The following is a 17,153-nucleotide window of genomic DNA, read 5'->3' as shown; positions in this document are numbered from 1 at the left end:
TCATGTTTCCGTTCGATGTGGCACTAAAATACCTAGTTCAAAACGAATGTGTGATTTCCTGTAAAAAACAAACTGCTGGATTTTTTCCCCCTTACTTAAGTAACAACCAATAATAGCACGTTTCGATAGCTCGCGTTCAGAAATAGGGCGAACCGCACATCAGTGCAGCCAACATGAGTTTTCGTTTCACGGACTAATGGACGTTTCTCGTCAATGCAGGCATGTTCGCCCCGAGTGCAAAAAAAAATTCTTTTCCCATCCTCTCATCCAGCTTGCACTCTTTTGATCATTGCTAGGTGTTTTCTCTCGCCATTTCGAACCCAATGGACCGGAAGATAAAAGAGCTCGCCCGTATTTTCCCGGCGCAAGGGGTGATTTAATTACTGTCGGTGACATTGAAAACCATTAATGAACAGATGGGGGAGGGGGAGACAGAGAGGGGAATGGGGGTGTTGTGTGGTGGAGGGGAGGCCGGAGGGGTAAAATGAATTATCGCTCCGACGGGCGCGTGTTTCCGCGTGTCTCCGCCCACCGCTCAGGAGAACTACACACGGTCGCGCGCCGCAGGAATCACGCCTGAAACACGCCTTTATGTTCGCACGGACGCGTTTCACCGCATTTCTGCACGAAAGTCAGAGAATCGTGCTATTCTATCTTTGTTGCTTTAGTGAAAGAGGAGGGGAAATTAAGCAATTTTTTTTTTGTTTTTAAGAAATCGCAATTTTTTTTTTTTTGAATTTGTTTATTATTTCGCGTTCCGTAGATCGAAAATTTCAGGAAAATATCTTCAATTTGAGGATGAATTAAATACTATTTTTAATGTTATTCTCGCCCCATATACACGAACATTTTAGCAATTGTATTATTGCGTTTTTAAAGAGGCTTAAGGCTAAGATCCTTAGTTTTGCAGCCTCCAAGAAAATTATTTCTCCCATGAATATCGTAGTAGATAAAAAAATTAATAAACAGTAGAATTGTAAATAAAACTTTGAATTTTGTAAATATGATGATGAAAATTTTCTCAAAAAATTCTTTCTTATTTAATTTTAATTTAGAAATTTTCAAAACTAAATATTAGGTATATATTTAAACTGTACACGGCTGTTACTTTGCACACAACTTAAAGGAGGTACAATGAACAATTCTTCGGTTTAATTTTTTTAATACAACGTACAGAATTTAAATAATCTGAGTACAAAATATTGTGATTTAACTGTCACTTGCCGCTGATGAAAGGAACGAGTTCAACAGTTTGCCGCTAGAGCTCCGGTTGGTTCCGAGTTTACTCACTAGATGCCTCGAATATCGCAGGAGTTCAGGCGGGAATATTATCGCTTCGAAACGGTCAAAACACAACACTAGTATCAGCAATAGTAAGTGGACGTGTATTTAAAATGAAGCACAGCAGGAAATGGAAAGAAGCCCATCGACGCCAACTTGAGTAAGTATTTTTATGTACTTGTTCTACATTGTAATCACATATTGTATTTTTTTTCCCCCGGAAAAGTAATTCCAGTCCATTCATATGTATATATTTATGTTATATATATTTATATTATTAGCCGTTTTATTGGTTTAGAGTTTAAAGAATTTATTAATTTATAACTAGCGGTAATTTTTTTTTTAAATAATTACATTACCCTTTTCTTGTACATACTGTGTTGGTGTTAAAATCAATGGCATTATATTAAAAATCCCTTTCGCCCGTATATTTTGTAGTATTTATTTATTTGATAAAGGTTTGAGATAGTATTTAGAATTTTTATAAAAAATTAAGACGTATATATTATATAGCGTAGTTACTCAAACAATGATTTTTTTTTGTTATTTCACCCATTGCAGTGATGCTTGGTTATATAAAAATTTAAAAATATGAATATTCTTTTAATGTGATACATGTTTCCTAGTAACTGCAACACCTCAAATTAAATAACAAATTGATATAGCAATGAAAGAGATTGTGTTTATTCAATATTTCCCCATAGTTTTTTGCTATAGCGAAAATTAAGGATAACTCTGCAATGATTGGGTGTATCTAAAATTGTTTCAGACAAAATTTTTTGATAACGTTTATAAGATTTACAAACAGTTAGAACATATTCGATGGTGTGCCTACTAAGGGAGCAATGATTTTTTTTTGTCAATTCCTGTTTAACCCCTGCAAAAATGGTTCGTCTAATCAAAAATTGTTTCCGACAAAAGATTTAGTTAAAAAATTACAAGGTTTTTGAAGAATTATAACGGATTCGATAGTATGCATAATAAGAGAGTTACGATTTTTTTGGTCCGAAACACTTAAATTTTTACACCCCTTGCAGTTATGGTTGGTCGTATCAAAAACTTATTCAGACAAAAGTTCTTCCTATTTTTTCCTTTAAGCTTTATGTTCACACGGATGCGATATGCATCATATTATGGAAGTTGTTGCGATTTTTCTGTTAAAAAAAACCTTCCCCATTTCTACCCCTATGGACTGATTTTGTCCATTGACGAACTCGATCGAGATTTTCCATTACTTGATTTTATGTATCAGTTTGGAATTGATGTGCGAAAAATTACGGCAGTTATCGTGTTCATAAAATTGTGATATATATATATATACATACATATACATATAACTTTAGAACTGATGATGGTTATGGGTTTCTTGGACTATGAAACGTAAAACTACATAAAATCTTTCAGGAAGTCGCACCGCTGCGCTGGTACGTTGAAAATTCTATATTTTTTTTAATGATTTTTCCTTACGTATTTGAAATTTTCTAAAGAAAGTAATGTAAGGAATAAGAATTAGATACAAAATGCACGTTTTATATGCCATAAAAAAACATTGGTGTGCTAAAACAAAATGAATGCAAACAAAACAAATATCGTAGCAGGACTGTATTTGATACGGGGGAGTTTAGACTAGGAAATCAAATTTGTATAAATGAGTGCATACGTATTAGTCCGCGGCAATTATTATATAGTTATCGATGGTTTTCATGCATTCTACGCGGCACAAACATATTATGAATTTTTAAACTTAAGTACTTACTTAAAAATTCCATTTGAGTTGTAACTGTTCGTTCTAACCTGGGAAATACAACCTAAATGACAAGACAAATCATATTACATGTCGTACATCGTTCCATTAAGTCAAAGTTTATAGTATATTCCTATAACAAATGCGTATATAAAATACAGTATATAATGCACTAAAAACAAGCAGGCCATTTAGAAAAATTTTATTTTCTGTTGACAGTTTACGTGCACAAAAACATAACATTTAATCGTCTCTGGCACGTTATGAGATTAAGTTTATTTTAGATACTTCCTCTTTCGAAAAAAACAAACAAACAATTTCGTCACATACTGTTTTTTTCTTCTGATTCCAGCAATCCTTCAACTCATTGTCTTACAGAATACCAACATTTCATTACAAGTTTTTCGCTGAAATGGCCCATTATTAAATTAAATCTTGACTAATTTTATTAAAAAAATATTTAACCATAATCACGATGATATCCGTGTATGTAAACAGTTACGTAACACTACAAATGTGAAAATGTACCCACACACAAACGAAATTTCGTTTTGTAGCATAAAGATTAATACAGTAGATAAATATTTTTCAAGTTTAGTTTTGTAATATTTACTTTTTATTTCCGAAGGTACAACTACTGTTTGCAAAAATAATGAAAAAAAATTAAGTACTATTAAAGAGCATCTACAGGTTTAAAATTTGCCAAATGTAATACTATATGAATTCTGAGCAACATATTAAGTTATTGACAACATCTTTTATAGTTACGTAAAATTCAGTAACATGCTAAAGGTGGTTCAGAATAGAATTCAAAATTCCAAAGACAGTTTAAGCATTTTTAAATACAAATGCGTAATTAATCACATAAAAAACATGTTAGACATTTTACCGTGCCACCTATTGGTCGAAACTTATGCTATAATGTGTAGTAAATAAATCAAAATTTCCGCAAAAATTGCTATAAGTGCACCCAGAAAAAACCTTAAACAATTCGAGAGTAAAATCAACAAACAAAAACCACTTAACTCAGAAATATTTTAAAAAATATTACAGATGAAAATAGACAACAGAGAGATTAATGATTAATGGACTAAATCTAGGCAAACAGCAGATGAATCACAAAAAAAAGAAGGGGGGGGGGACAGGCTATTTTTAATTAAATAGTTTCCTTTAAATAAATTTTTAATAAATCTTAAACTAGCAAACTTAATGAATATTAAAGCAAAGGCAAATTAAAATTCTTTAACTACTCTAATGAATTATATTATTTCACTTAGGCTTGCAACATTAGCGAGAAAAAAGAAGAAGCTGGGGTTGACACAGAACCCTCTGCCTGCTGGTGATGGTCCTGCAACACCAACCTTGCCAGAGAGCCCAGGCGGTGAAAGTTCGGTCCCCACAGTGCCAGATGTAACCACCATGGCGTCTTCAGTGGCGGCGTGTACATCACGCAACACTGATGACAGTACACATACTCTGTCCGATGACTATCAAGGGTAAGCTTTACACTTACATATCTTGTTTGTGATATGACAGGTAAATTTAGAATTCATGTGATAATACTCATATGAATAAAAATTATTGTATGGGCTATGTTTCTTAAAAGGGAATAACTCTTCTAGGAATGATGACCTTCCTCCGCTGATAGTGGTTTACGAGCCTCCATTGCCACAGACAGATCCGGGACTCAGTATGTTAGAGGGTCGAATGATGGTTGACGTTCGTCACTTCATGGTGCAATGCCGTCTTCTGGAGAGACACAGGTAAAAATTGTTTTATGTAAAATTGAGTTATTTAGATTTTTTTCCACTACTGTTTACCGCCTTCTGAACGTTTAACCGGCTGGAAGGTTGAAAATTCTTCTACAAACTTATTGACTTCATTAGTTAGTAAGTAAATAGGATAGATATGTAACAATACCGATTTAAATTAATAAATGTTGAAAATAAAAGGAAAATATATTTGAGCCATATTGACGAGGAGAGATAAATAGCCAATGTAATCACAGCTAACGCATATATCGAGTGAACTGTGGTGGAGCTACTTACTAACGTAGTAAGCCTTTATTCGATAAGAGGTTAAACACTATAGTGGAAAAAAAATTGCACACCATATAAAATTTTCATCGGGGAAAGATGGACTTTTGCCCCAACAAACAAAAAAAATAATTACTATGCTAAAAAATTACAGGGTTCCATTTTTATCGTATAGTTTTACACTAAGCAATGCAAAGTTGAATTGCAGTACGAACAATATTATGTTTTTCTTTTAATTTCATACTTTTGGCAGCCGCGCAAAGGAACCCCCCTGCGCGCCGAGCGGACCAGCCGCCTACGGCCACTTCCTCCCGTAATTATTTAGTTATGTATATAACGATACAAAAATAAGGGCCAATCTCTCGATGCTGTCGTTCAACAATGGATTTTTCACTACCCAAGCATTTATTGTATCACTAACCCCTAGCAGTTACACATTTTCGTTAGTTATACAAGTTCGTTAGAAACACAATTACAAGGCAGTGGCGATTCTTTTTTTTTTTTTTTGCTTTTGGGGTCTGTAAAATTTTGTTTGTAAACAAATATTGGCCAGAAAGAATTATATATTTTTCAATTTAACTTCCGCTACATTATTTGCAACTATAAATGATCATAGAAACATAAGTTCCACGTGCGCGCACACACAACAAGTGAAATGAGGAGTTTTAGCAAATAAACATTGAGGTAATTTTCCAAAATACAATTTTAAAGACCTTTATACTGTGTTCTTACATTTGCAGTTAGATTTATTTAAATTCTTTGGCAAATGTTACAATTTAAAAACTTTGTTTAAGTATGTCCAGTTATTTTTTTAGGTAATTTTATTTGTTACAAGAAACCGAAGACCTTGCTGAAGTAAAATTATTATGTATAGAAATTGTGTTTAAATGGGTGTGTAATACTTAGATGAAATTGATACAGAATTATATGAAATAAAATTCTATTGTTTTACCAGCCTTTGAGCTTTCTGGCTGACGTGAAATTGTTATAATTAAACTTAGGGCCTAAATTTAGAATTGCTCGAATATGCAAAAAGTAATTCACTCGCTCACACAATGGCCTATACAAATTCTAACCCACTGTCAAAAGGGCTGGAAACTTTAAATTTGGGTCGCAGCCTCAATGATGAAAGTGGGAAAAGTACCAATTTTTATTTTCTAATTACTAAAAAAATAAAATTAAAAAGTAGGCACGCACCTTTAAAATCGGTGTATACCTTCTTTCGGAAGAACGTTGTTGCAGAAATTTTTTAAGAAACATAGTAAAAGGAACAAGATAAATATATTTTTTAATAATTTAAAAACGTAATATTCTAATTGTGCATATTCTTGTTACTTATAAGAAGATAGCATCATAACATTTGCACGCTTGGCTTACGACAGTTGGACGTGCCAACGTGTCTGCCGATATGGCGATAGTACCTATCTGTTCTACGAGTAAGTAACATTTTAATACCTCAACGTAAATATCCAATTTATTTTTTATTAATTTTTTATTATTAATTTTTTGGAGGTGAAGACGATGACGATCGAAATAGTGTTTTACTATACCATGATGTGTAAGAGGGCAAATGCGCGAATAAATGTGGCCATGGCCACATGGCTTCTTGCAGCACAGTGAAATGCAAATGAAAATTGTATCCTTTTCTTGAACAACATTTCAGACTTACATTAAAATAGCATAATTTTTAAGCATGTAAAATGTATATCTGTTCGAGCCATGTCACAATTATTTTTTTATTTAATTGTGACATGCACATCAACAGTTTGGGAAAACTGTAGTGGTGTGCATGTTATTATATTGATAAGTACAAAGATAAAGAAGCTTCTGTTCATATTCAAAAATTAGCGAACCTACTGGCATGTAAGTTTATCTCTTTCATTTTATTCTGTTCACATGTCACTCGACAGAGCTCAGGAGCTGCTAAGATTATTGTGTATGGTGAAACGAGGTAACACCCGTACTGATAACTTGACCACCTTACCTCAGTGCACTTCAACGTACATTTACGTATATATAGAATAATCTTTTATCACAAAGAGTCGGGCAGATCTTTCAGGATTCACTGCAAGCTATTTATGTTCGATTTTAACGACAGTAGTTTGGATGTATGCAATATTATGCTGTTAGAGCAGTTGTATGAAATTAATAAAATCACAACCTAACAGCTTGAGTACCAATGTATAGCAATAGTTATAGCTAAATTGCCGATGCTAGTAAAAAATTGTCTTGTTTATTGTGTGAAAGCCAAACGGGTAACAAATGTTTTTGGGAGATGTTACCAGAAATTATTATTATGTTGGTTTTACAGGTGTCCCATTTCATCTTCAGGAACATATTTTCTGGAAAGTGTCAACAGGTACGGTCTGCTGACAAATTTTAAATTTAAGTGCACTCACTGCAATCAAGAGCAGCAGTTCAAATCTGAGCCTGTGGAATGCCTTCCAGTGGGAAGAAAAAGAAAATGCAAAATCGATACCAACTTAGATATCAACGATAAGATTGTTTGGGGCGCAATTTCGGTTGGTCTAGGCTACGGACCATTGTATGAACTATTGTCACTAATTGATATGCATCCTATGAGCCCGGGTTGCTTTTCTTATCACGAGAACAGAATCGGAGAGCACTGGAAGGCAATGTTGCAGAAGGAAATGGAAGATGCTGCACTGGAAGAGTTCTCTATGGCGAAAGATGATGGACGCATCTGTATGGTTGGAAATGAGGAATATGCTTGGACCATAGGAATTTTGGATGGAGGTTGGAGCCAAAGATCCTATGGTCATAGGTATTCTGCTAAGTCTGGATGTGCTATAATAATTGGCTTCTACACTAAGAAATTGTTATTCCTTGGTGTGAGAAACAAATATTGTACCGCATGCATTCGGAGCGAACGGATGGAAAAGGAACCCACGCCTCACCTGTGTTTCCGGAACTGGACTGATTCTTCCACTGCAATGGAGGCAGACATTATAGTGGAAGGTTTCCGGTTCTGTGAAGCCAAGTACAAACTTCAATTTAAGAAGTTTGTTGGTGATGGGGATTCAAGTGTGCATGCAGCCATAGTTGCAAATGTTTCGTACGGAAGAGATGTTGAAAAGATTGAATGTGCTAACCATGTCGTGAAGAATCTCAAAAAGAATCTTTATGCCATAGCCAAGGGCATCCATATGCGGCATCTCAGCCAGTCGAAAATCAAAGCCCTCTGTCGCTGTGCAAGAGGTTGTATCAGCAACTGTGGGGGTGATGCTATGCTACTTCAATCAACACTTCTAAATGTGCCCAACCATGTGTTTGGAGACCATAAGTTATGCAATTTAGATGTGTGTGAGAGAGCTGGTAAAACAGCAAATCCCTGCAGTTATGACGCATTGCCTCGTGAATTGATTGTGGGAATCAAACAAGCTTTTGACCGAGTGAGAGCAAAGTCACAAGCACTTGTAATGGATCTCACAACCAACCAAGCAGAAATGTACATGTCATTAGTTGCAAGGATGGCTGGCGGTAAGCAGATAAACCGTTCACAGCAGGGGTCTTACAGCCGTAGGGCTACTGCTGCTGGTTTGTCTTTCCAACTTCGCTACAAATGGCATGGACAAACTATGAAGGCGATCACAGGTCACAGCCCTGGAGTGACTGTGAAGCGATTAATGGCAAAAAGACAGAAACAGCAGGCGAACTGTAGGCGAAGGTTGGATATGAATCCGCATGTACCACGGAAATCGGAATCATTTAAACCACAGGGTGATAAGAGCTATGGTCCTCATGCAACTCAGCCTCCAGCTTCTGGTCTTGAACTAGAAATTCTGACTGAGTCTGTGATGAGAAGCATAGAGCTTACAGTGCAAGAAAGGAATGATCTGGAGGTGCAGACACGAGATCAAGGAAGCAGTCAGTTGTGGATGAAGGAGCGGAGAAAACGAGTCACTGCTTCCTTTTTCGGACGTGTCTGTAAAATGAGGGAAAATACTTCGTGTAAAGTGACAGTGGAAGCGATTGTGTACAGTCGTGTATTGGAGAATGCTGCCACAATACATGGTCTAGCAAACGAGCGCATAGCTGTCGCTTTATACGAAGAACAAACAGGCCATACTGTTAAACAATGTGGTCTCTTCGTTGACCTTCAGCATTGCTTTCTTGCAGCTTCTCCTGATGGTTTAGTTGATGAAGATGGTTTGGTGGAGGTGAAATGTCCATACTCTGCAAGGGAACTTAACCCTTTAGATGCAGCAATGCAGCTGAAAACGTTCTTTTGCAGAGTTGTCGACGGCGAGCTTTGCTTGAATCGCTCTCACAATTACTACTATCAAGTGCAAGGGCAATTACACATCACACGAAGAAAGTGGTGTGATTTTGTCGTTTGGACAACGAAAGGCATTTCAATAGAAAGAATTGTGAGAGATGATTGTTTCTGGCTTGAGAAAATGGAGTCAAAATTGTTGCGATTTTTTAACAACTGCTTGTTGCCAGAGCTTGCTGATCCATGTCGTCCCAGGGGACAACCGATTCGTGAGCCAGAATATATTATACAGGCACAAGAAAGTCGTTCAAAGAAACGCAAAATTTCAGATGTGTGAATTTTGAGAGACAGAAATTGTGTGGCTGACGAGAACTCTTTTTTTTAATTTGATACAGTGATGCTTTATATCTGATAAAAAAATTCTAATTATTGTTTACTTCTCATGCTTGTACAAATTGAACAGTACTGTAAATGTATTTGATGACATAAGCAATAGTAAGTTATTAGCTGATATTGAATACAAACATTTTTTTTTCATGACTACAAAAAATAAGGTTCTCTGGTTGGCGAGTGATTATTTTATACTAATGTCAAAAAGATGTTATCGGGAAAAAATAAATGAAGTTATTTTATACCACTGATTCACTACCCATAAAATCAAACTGTAACGTCTTTGCAACTAGTATCTCATACAATAAATATATAACATATTCGTGCTTCATTTTGTATAAAAATAAAACACATATATAATATCGGGAGACAGCCTTGAAAATCGTGCATATCACCAACATGGCCAATCAGACTCACAGTCATGTTTACGATAGCAAGACAGCTAGCAAACCAGTTCAGTTTATATGCAGTTTAACTGAAAAATTTATTCAATATTTTCGGGGTGGTTTTACGCTCAAAATTAATACAAAACCAAATCAGCAATCCTTGTATTATCATTTATAATACTACAAAATATCTTCCATTTCCTTCGAATTGTATTGAGCACTAAAATATTGATTTACTTTTGGCCCAGATTTTATTCGACGATACTCTGTAGAGTTTAGCTTGTTTGCATTCTTTATTTATTAGGTTTAAATCATGGCCAAATTTATTGAAGTGTAACACAAATTATATATTTGTGTGTGCCTGGTTAGGAATTTGTATGATGTACTTACTAGAAAAACTATGTCATATCAGTGTAATAGTTGTACCCTTACAAGCGTTGAATATTTATGAAACATTTTATTTCTTTTGTTTTTAAAGCCGCAGACTTGTATTTTATTTATTGCATTTAGACAACAACATGCGTCCGTGTTTTCTACATTGCACGCTCTGTAATATTTTGAATGTTATAGTAATTTTTGCTTTTTAAAATCTGTGATTTATGTGCAGTAGAATGATTTGTAATTTATGATTATTTCTTTTCATATTTTTAATGAGCCATTTGCTAATATTATATACACTTCTCCATTTATTATAATAAACACATATTCCATTATTGGAATTATTTCAGAATGGGAATCACAAGACTACAAAAACTATTCTCCTGCATAAGAAAGGTGATAATACCAGTAAAGAAAATTATCGTCCGAGAGCAATTACGTCTTATATTTAGGGACACCTGTATTTCGCTAATACATTTCGTGTCAAGGTATTTAACAAAAACACTGTAGATTTTTCTTGTAATTATTGGCTGTGGTCGGTGAAGGCTGTTTTCCCGCACTTGACGGGGCCAATGAGGACGTAGTTACCGTACTGCTGCACGCCCGCAATTCGCCAAACCTCTAAGAAAAAAAAGCTACAGTTATGTGTGAAATAGCCTGACACGAGATGTATTCACGAAATACAGGTGTCCTTAATTATATCGAAAAATATTTGAACATTGTATGATAATTTTAAGTATGAAAAGTACAAAATACTTTCAAATTTAATACATGGTTTTACATCAACTCTAAGCACTAAAACCCATACTGCTTATTATCTACAAAATAAATCTATACACGGCAACTGATTATGAATCAGATGAGTTTTTTTTATAAAGCATCTAAGGCCTTGATTGTATAAATATATTGTTGGATAAATTAACTAAACTAGGAATACTATAAAATGCACAAAAATAGAAGAGTTTGATCTCAATGACATAAAGCATAATTTATCTATTTAGCACAGCCTGTATAATTGCTTCCCCATTGTCAAGACTAAAATTAAAAAAACTGCGAAAGAAGCAGTATAAAATATCTATCTCATTATCTTTGCGGGTGACTCAAATATCATACAAACAAAACGAAACGCAAGAAAGCATATTTTAAACACTGTAAATAACTTAGATTTTAAATAAAAGGATAATAATCAGTATGTAAAATTTAGTTTTAACGATGAGTTGTAAACAGAACATCAAACATATATCATAGGTGTTACTGCGAACAGAGAACTCTCACAAACAATACAATTCCTTTCTGCGCAACCTGCAAGCTCCGGTACCTTCTGTAAAAAAAATATATAAATGTAAAACTTTTCCGGAAGTCGTACCATGGTAATGACTAAAATATGTAGCCTTACTTCTAAATCTAATTATCTAGAGAACAAATTGTATTACATTATTTTCATGATTTAAACGGTAGCAAAATTAACACCTACATACGAACAGAAGTTTGCTCTTTTATTCATTTTTTTAGTTACGTGATAATTTTTTTGAGTTATAAAGAAATCCAACTTAAACAGTAAAAAAGAAAGGCTTTTAATGAAAAAACCTACTCAGTCATTATAGATAACTGTTCAAACCATTTAAGATTCATCCTGTTACATAAATTTTTATATTCATATACATCTAATGTATACACATATCAGAAAAAAGGCAATAAATTCATATTAACTTCATTATCAAACTATAATAAAACACAAAATACACTTGCAGAGAACCACCAAATATATTGCGTAAGTGTTTCTGCAATGAGTTAAACTTTAAAATTGACTTTATTATTTCAAAAAAATAATTTAAAACTCCAAGCAAATGTAAGAACACGTCTTCTAGATATAATGTAAGATTATAATGCCGTGTCCGAATTCGCCTGAAGAATATACTTGTAGATACTTTGGAAGTGACTTTGCAAGACTGTCAGAAATGGACGTGAAGTATGTATGCTATGCAATACGCAAGTAAATGAGTCTGTGTAATTCTCGCGTACTTGAAGTTGAAAATACTTCTTCATTTGAAATATTTTTGGTCATATTTTATATATCATTTAAATAATTTAAGAGGACGTAAAATAAATATAATTTATTTTGTATTTTACTGGTATCTATAAATAAATTGACAAAATTAATTTATGTATATGGATGTTTAAAACGAAGTTTCAACAAACACATGTACATATTTAGCCTACAGATCGTTACTACAAAACAAAAGTACAATAATAATGTATGTTGCCGTAAATTCACGTGACAGCGATGAAGTGTTAAAAAAAAAAGGACTAATTTCACATGCGTTTAAAAATAAAATCTAAACATCCTTTTCGGCTGGCTAAACATTGAACTTATCCGGATTCGTTAAAGGCAAGTGAAGTACGTAAGGTTGCAAACATGTAACTGCATTACTTTCTGATTAATTTTAATAAAATTATGCATATATCCAAAAAATGTTCAGTTAAAATTAGTATTGTATTGTATTGTATTTTATTTTATTGTATTGGTGTTTGTATCTGGGTATATTTTTATTGTGTGTTTAAGATTTATTGACTTTTGTGCCTCATGTACTTTTGGTGAAAAATGAAAATGTAATTATGTATTATTATCAGGGCCCAAAGCAAAACTATTTGTTCGTTGGCCGAAAATGAAATGTAGTTATACTTGTATATCTAAGAAAAATATTTGTATTTTGTATGAATGTAAGTATTTTATTATGTAAATTTTTATTACTTACAAATATTTCGTACTCATAATATCTAGTTTCCATTTGTCTTAAGACATAATAAAATGATATACTAAGCAAAAAATGTTTATTGGTTCGCAATTTTTCATTGTTACAATATTTTAAAATGAAAAATTTGCTATTCAGCAATATCAACTTCTAAAACGTGAGTAAAAATTATCATTAAATTATATCAATGGAATATTTATTGCATTAGTATTCCTTGCTCCTAATCACTTACTCTGGTTGATTACCTTCCTTATAACCTCAGTGATCTCGTAATTTATGTACACCTTTTTCCCACTAAGACGATTCAGGTGCAGATTCTGGAGCAGTGTTTTTTTTTTATGTACGGATGTGCCAATAAATCCATCAGTTTGGTGGTGGTGTTGGGGGGGGGGGGGGATAATACTACTCTTAAAATATCACTTTATCTGTATGCACGATAAAATATCCTTGGTTAGCTCCCTCCGAAATATTCTTATACAACCTATGACGTGTAGCCTACTCCTTAGATATTTTAAAACACGTTTGATTGCGTAGAGAAGGCGATTCTTCGAGTATGTGGCCCTTTCATAATTAAATTATTATTATTATTATTAGTTACAACTGATGTTTATTTCGAGCCTCTTTGACATCCAGTTCATACATAAAAAACGAACTACCAGTGATGCTTGACGTCACCAGTAGGGATAGCGTGAAGGAGCTCCTCATTTCGCCAGACGCGACTGGCATACACAAGTATTTATATTGCAATAATAAATTACTAAATGATAGTTTAATTTTCGAAAATATGATTATATTTTTTACAAGAAGTACGAATGCCAGGACATTTACTAATAACGTTTTTATACATCACATATAAAAAAAAAGTGTAATCAAAAGCCACAGGTCAGCTAAAAAAGCAAACAAAAACGTTTTTCTAGCTCTAGCCTCATGTATACATACATAAAAACATAATACATTTAAAACACTAAAATTAATGCAATAACCTGCAATATTTTGAAGACAGATATTCAGCTACAAAAAATTATCCGATAGTATAAAAAGTTCGCCTGTATATATATATATATATATATATATATATATATATATATATATATATATATAGTTGCACAGAAAAATACAGTTCTAATCAGATATCAATATAGCAAATAATACCGTTTTGCAACATAAAGTCATGCTATTAGATGGTCAACGTTCAACTGTTTGTATAATACACATACGCACACACCTGTGACAAAATGTGGAAAAAAAAAAAAATTTTGTAGAAGCGCAAAACCTTTGTAGTACTCAGTTAAAAATTATTATTTTTTTTTACAGGGGCAGGAAAACTACATTACTCATTACTGGCCAGTTTATTTGAATGTAGTGGTTAGCTGTGAACGAGCGTTCTTGCAAAAGAGACCAAATCTGACAGTTTTGGCCACATAATCACCGCAGTAAAACATACAATTTGTATATCGTATATGTGTAGTGCACCAAATTAATATTTATTATAATTACCTTGGGTTGCACTCGGTTACGTACAGGTTTCTAACTGAAATGTACCAAAAATAGTAATATTTATTCCCTTGCGCTTTGTTGAGGATCGAGTAGTCTTGAGTGGGTGTGGTGGAAAGGGACAGAATGGCAAAGGGATTGGAAATCTAAATGCTCGCCGAGGCAGAGTACACTCTTCCCCCACCCCCCTCTTCCAGACCTGTCGTAAACATGACACCCCGCTGGGAGATAAGAATTCTGAGAACAGCGTCCTCTTCCCCCCCCCCCCCCAATCCTTTTTCAGCGCGTCACTACATCGTTCAGCCGTACTACTAGTGCGCTCTGTTGAGGACAAAGATAACTACGCGTGTCTTTGCCAGCTCGCGAGAAACTCAGGATCTTAGCCTTAAGAGATGAAATCGTTACAATCTTTTCTTGTGATGGATTTTTATTTGTTATTTTTTATTCTGGGAAGATGTGCGCCCCTGCCTTCTGCTATGTAGCATGTTCCGCTCCGCGGCGCAGTTGTTCGGATTGCCGCTCCAGAACCTCGCAGGGGAACAGAGCCTGCAACGGTTCGGGGCCATTTCTTCCCAGTTTGTCGGCTTCTCTTGCGGGGAGTCTTCACCCTTCCGGGACGTCTGGGCGCTGCTTCCGGCCTTCCTGTCGAGTCAGACTGCGAGTCTGTCTGCAGCGAGTAGCTTCCAACCTCATTAACGAGTCCTCGTTTGTTACGTGCAACATGTTTCTGTGAGGTAGAAACATCTAGGATTTTGACGTGACAACGTCTAATAAATCGATGAACGCCGGCTGCACGCACGAAAAAGGATGACTCATTGTCCCGTTACGCACATTGTCCCGTTACGCTTTGTCCAGTTACGCTCATTGTACGCTTGCGCCGCATCTATCTCTCTTCCACTCGATTGGAACAACCATCGATTTTACTTTTTCGAGGCACATTAAACTTGAAACGCTCCCATTCGTTTCCTACTTTTCCTAACATCGTCCTATCCTTAACAGAATAACTCAGATTGGAAGAAGTTAAATAGAAAACATGTATAAAAGTTATGGTTAAAATAATCTGTTCGTTAAAGTAATAAACATATTTGAAATAATGAGTGCAAATAAAAGTAAATTTATAAATTAAATTGTAGATTTCGTTTCACTCCTTCTTTTTATCAATACAAAATAGTGATAATTCAATAAAAATGATTCCTTTTTATTCATAAAGGTATGCAATCATTTCATCAATGTATTGTTATGACGTTTTCACGTTAAACTATCGTCCGTAAACCGACTTTACAGACAACCAATTTTTTTTTAAAGTGAAACTTATGTTTTTACAGACTGCAGAGTAATATGAGGATCACCAGGTAACGGAAGTTGGTAACGGAGTTAAAGTGTGTAACGTATGTAATGAATATTGCTCGATGGCGTGGGGTTTAGTAATTTTTTTTGCATTTAATTTTTTTTACAGCCAGTTACACATGGCAGTGGTTATGTAAACGGTTACATAATTTTTCATACTTTCGCAACTCGTAATTGGCAACTCTAAATACTGAACTCTGACTTGGACTCCGGTGTTAGCATTAAGAATTGTTACAATTTGTGTAGACATTTCCAGTAGGGTTACGTATTATATTTTAGCTATCATAAACCCATTAATTCCTTTTTGGATTACATTGAAGACATGGACAGGCACTAGTTAATAAATATCTATTTCCAACGCAAAATTACACATATTTAAATTATTAGAGTACCCTGAAAATTTCCTCTGCCTATATCCGTCTATCTATTCACGTCTAACAAGCGTGGAGGTCACGCACCCATGTTTTTTTTTACTTTGGTTCTAGTCACCAGTGAAGTAGGCCTAATTTATACATGACACACGACGACACTTTGTTAGGGAGAAGTACTATGAAAGTAATCCACCACGGCCTGTAGTAAAGAACCACCCAATATGTTGCAGTAAATTATAAAAATAGTAGCATAATATGTATTTTTAATCGGGTTGGTTTCTGCCAACATACTTATACGTTTTCTAGGCACTTTAATTTAAATTATTTATTTAATCAAATACAGTAACAACATTTGTTCCAATTGTATCATTAATCGCTCTTGTTTAAATAAGTTGATATGGATTACCTCTCAATCTTTCACTTAAAAAATAATAATAATTGCAAAAAATTTTTGGGTAAAATAAAGAATGAAGTTTTGTGTTACCAGAATTTTTTTTTATATTCTTAAGGCTATTTAAATGTCACCTTTAAATGTCATAGTTCCCTTTCAAGCGTTTACAAAGGAATTAATGGCATTCTGTATTTCTAAGCAGTGTCATGCTCGCATGTAGAGTAGTTGAAATTGCACCGCGAAATCGTAGCTCATATATATATTTTTTCTCCTCCCCTCCTTAAATTGCCGGAGGCTAATCAAAGCGACTGCCATATTTCACGTCTCGTTTCCGCAAGCCGACAC

General features: G+C 34.4%; 2 protein-coding genes across 2 annotated transcripts in view; both read left to right on the top strand.

Moving 5' to 3' along the window:
- Positions 1 to 17,153, top strand: part of LOC134531803 (LIM domain only protein 3-like) — a 276,608-nt gene that overhangs the window by 195,097 nt on the left and 64,358 nt on the right. The gene's annotated exons all lie outside the window — the stretch shown is intronic.
- LOC134531802 (uncharacterized) lies at positions 1,805 to 10,947 on the top strand. The gene is made up of 3 exons (XM_063367743.1): positions 1,805 to 4,521; positions 4,648 to 4,788; positions 7,373 to 10,947. The coding sequence occupies exons 1-3, from the start codon at positions 4,280 to 4,282 to the stop codon at positions 9,633 to 9,635; spliced, it is 2,646 nt and encodes an 881-aa protein (XP_063223813.1). The 5' UTR covers positions 1,805 to 4,279; the 3' UTR covers positions 9,636 to 10,947.

Source organism: Bacillus rossius, chromosome 5 (assembly GCF_032445375.1).
Source record: "Bacillus rossius redtenbacheri isolate Brsri chromosome 5, Brsri_v3, whole genome shotgun sequence".
In the NCBI taxonomy this organism is placed as follows: domain Eukaryota; kingdom Metazoa; phylum Arthropoda; class Insecta; order Phasmatodea; family Bacillidae; genus Bacillus; species Bacillus rossius.
The sequence above is the reverse complement of the archived record's forward strand: the minus strand, read 5'-3'. Positions and strand labels throughout refer to the sequence as shown.

Bases quoted from the DNA above. Each gene is read 5' to 3' on its own strand.
- LOC134531802 (XM_063367743.1), top strand. From the start codon at position 4,280: ATGAATTATATTATTTCACTTAGGCTTGCAACATTAGCGAGAAAAAAG. The intron at 4,522-4,647 runs GTAAGCTTTACA...TAACTCTTCTAG, and splicing joins CTGTCCGATGACTATCAAGG to GAATGATGACCTTCCTCCGC. The intron at 4,789-7,372 runs GTAAAAATTGTT...TTGGTTTTACAG, and splicing joins CGTCTTCTGGAGAGACACAG to GTGTCCCATTTCATCTTCAG.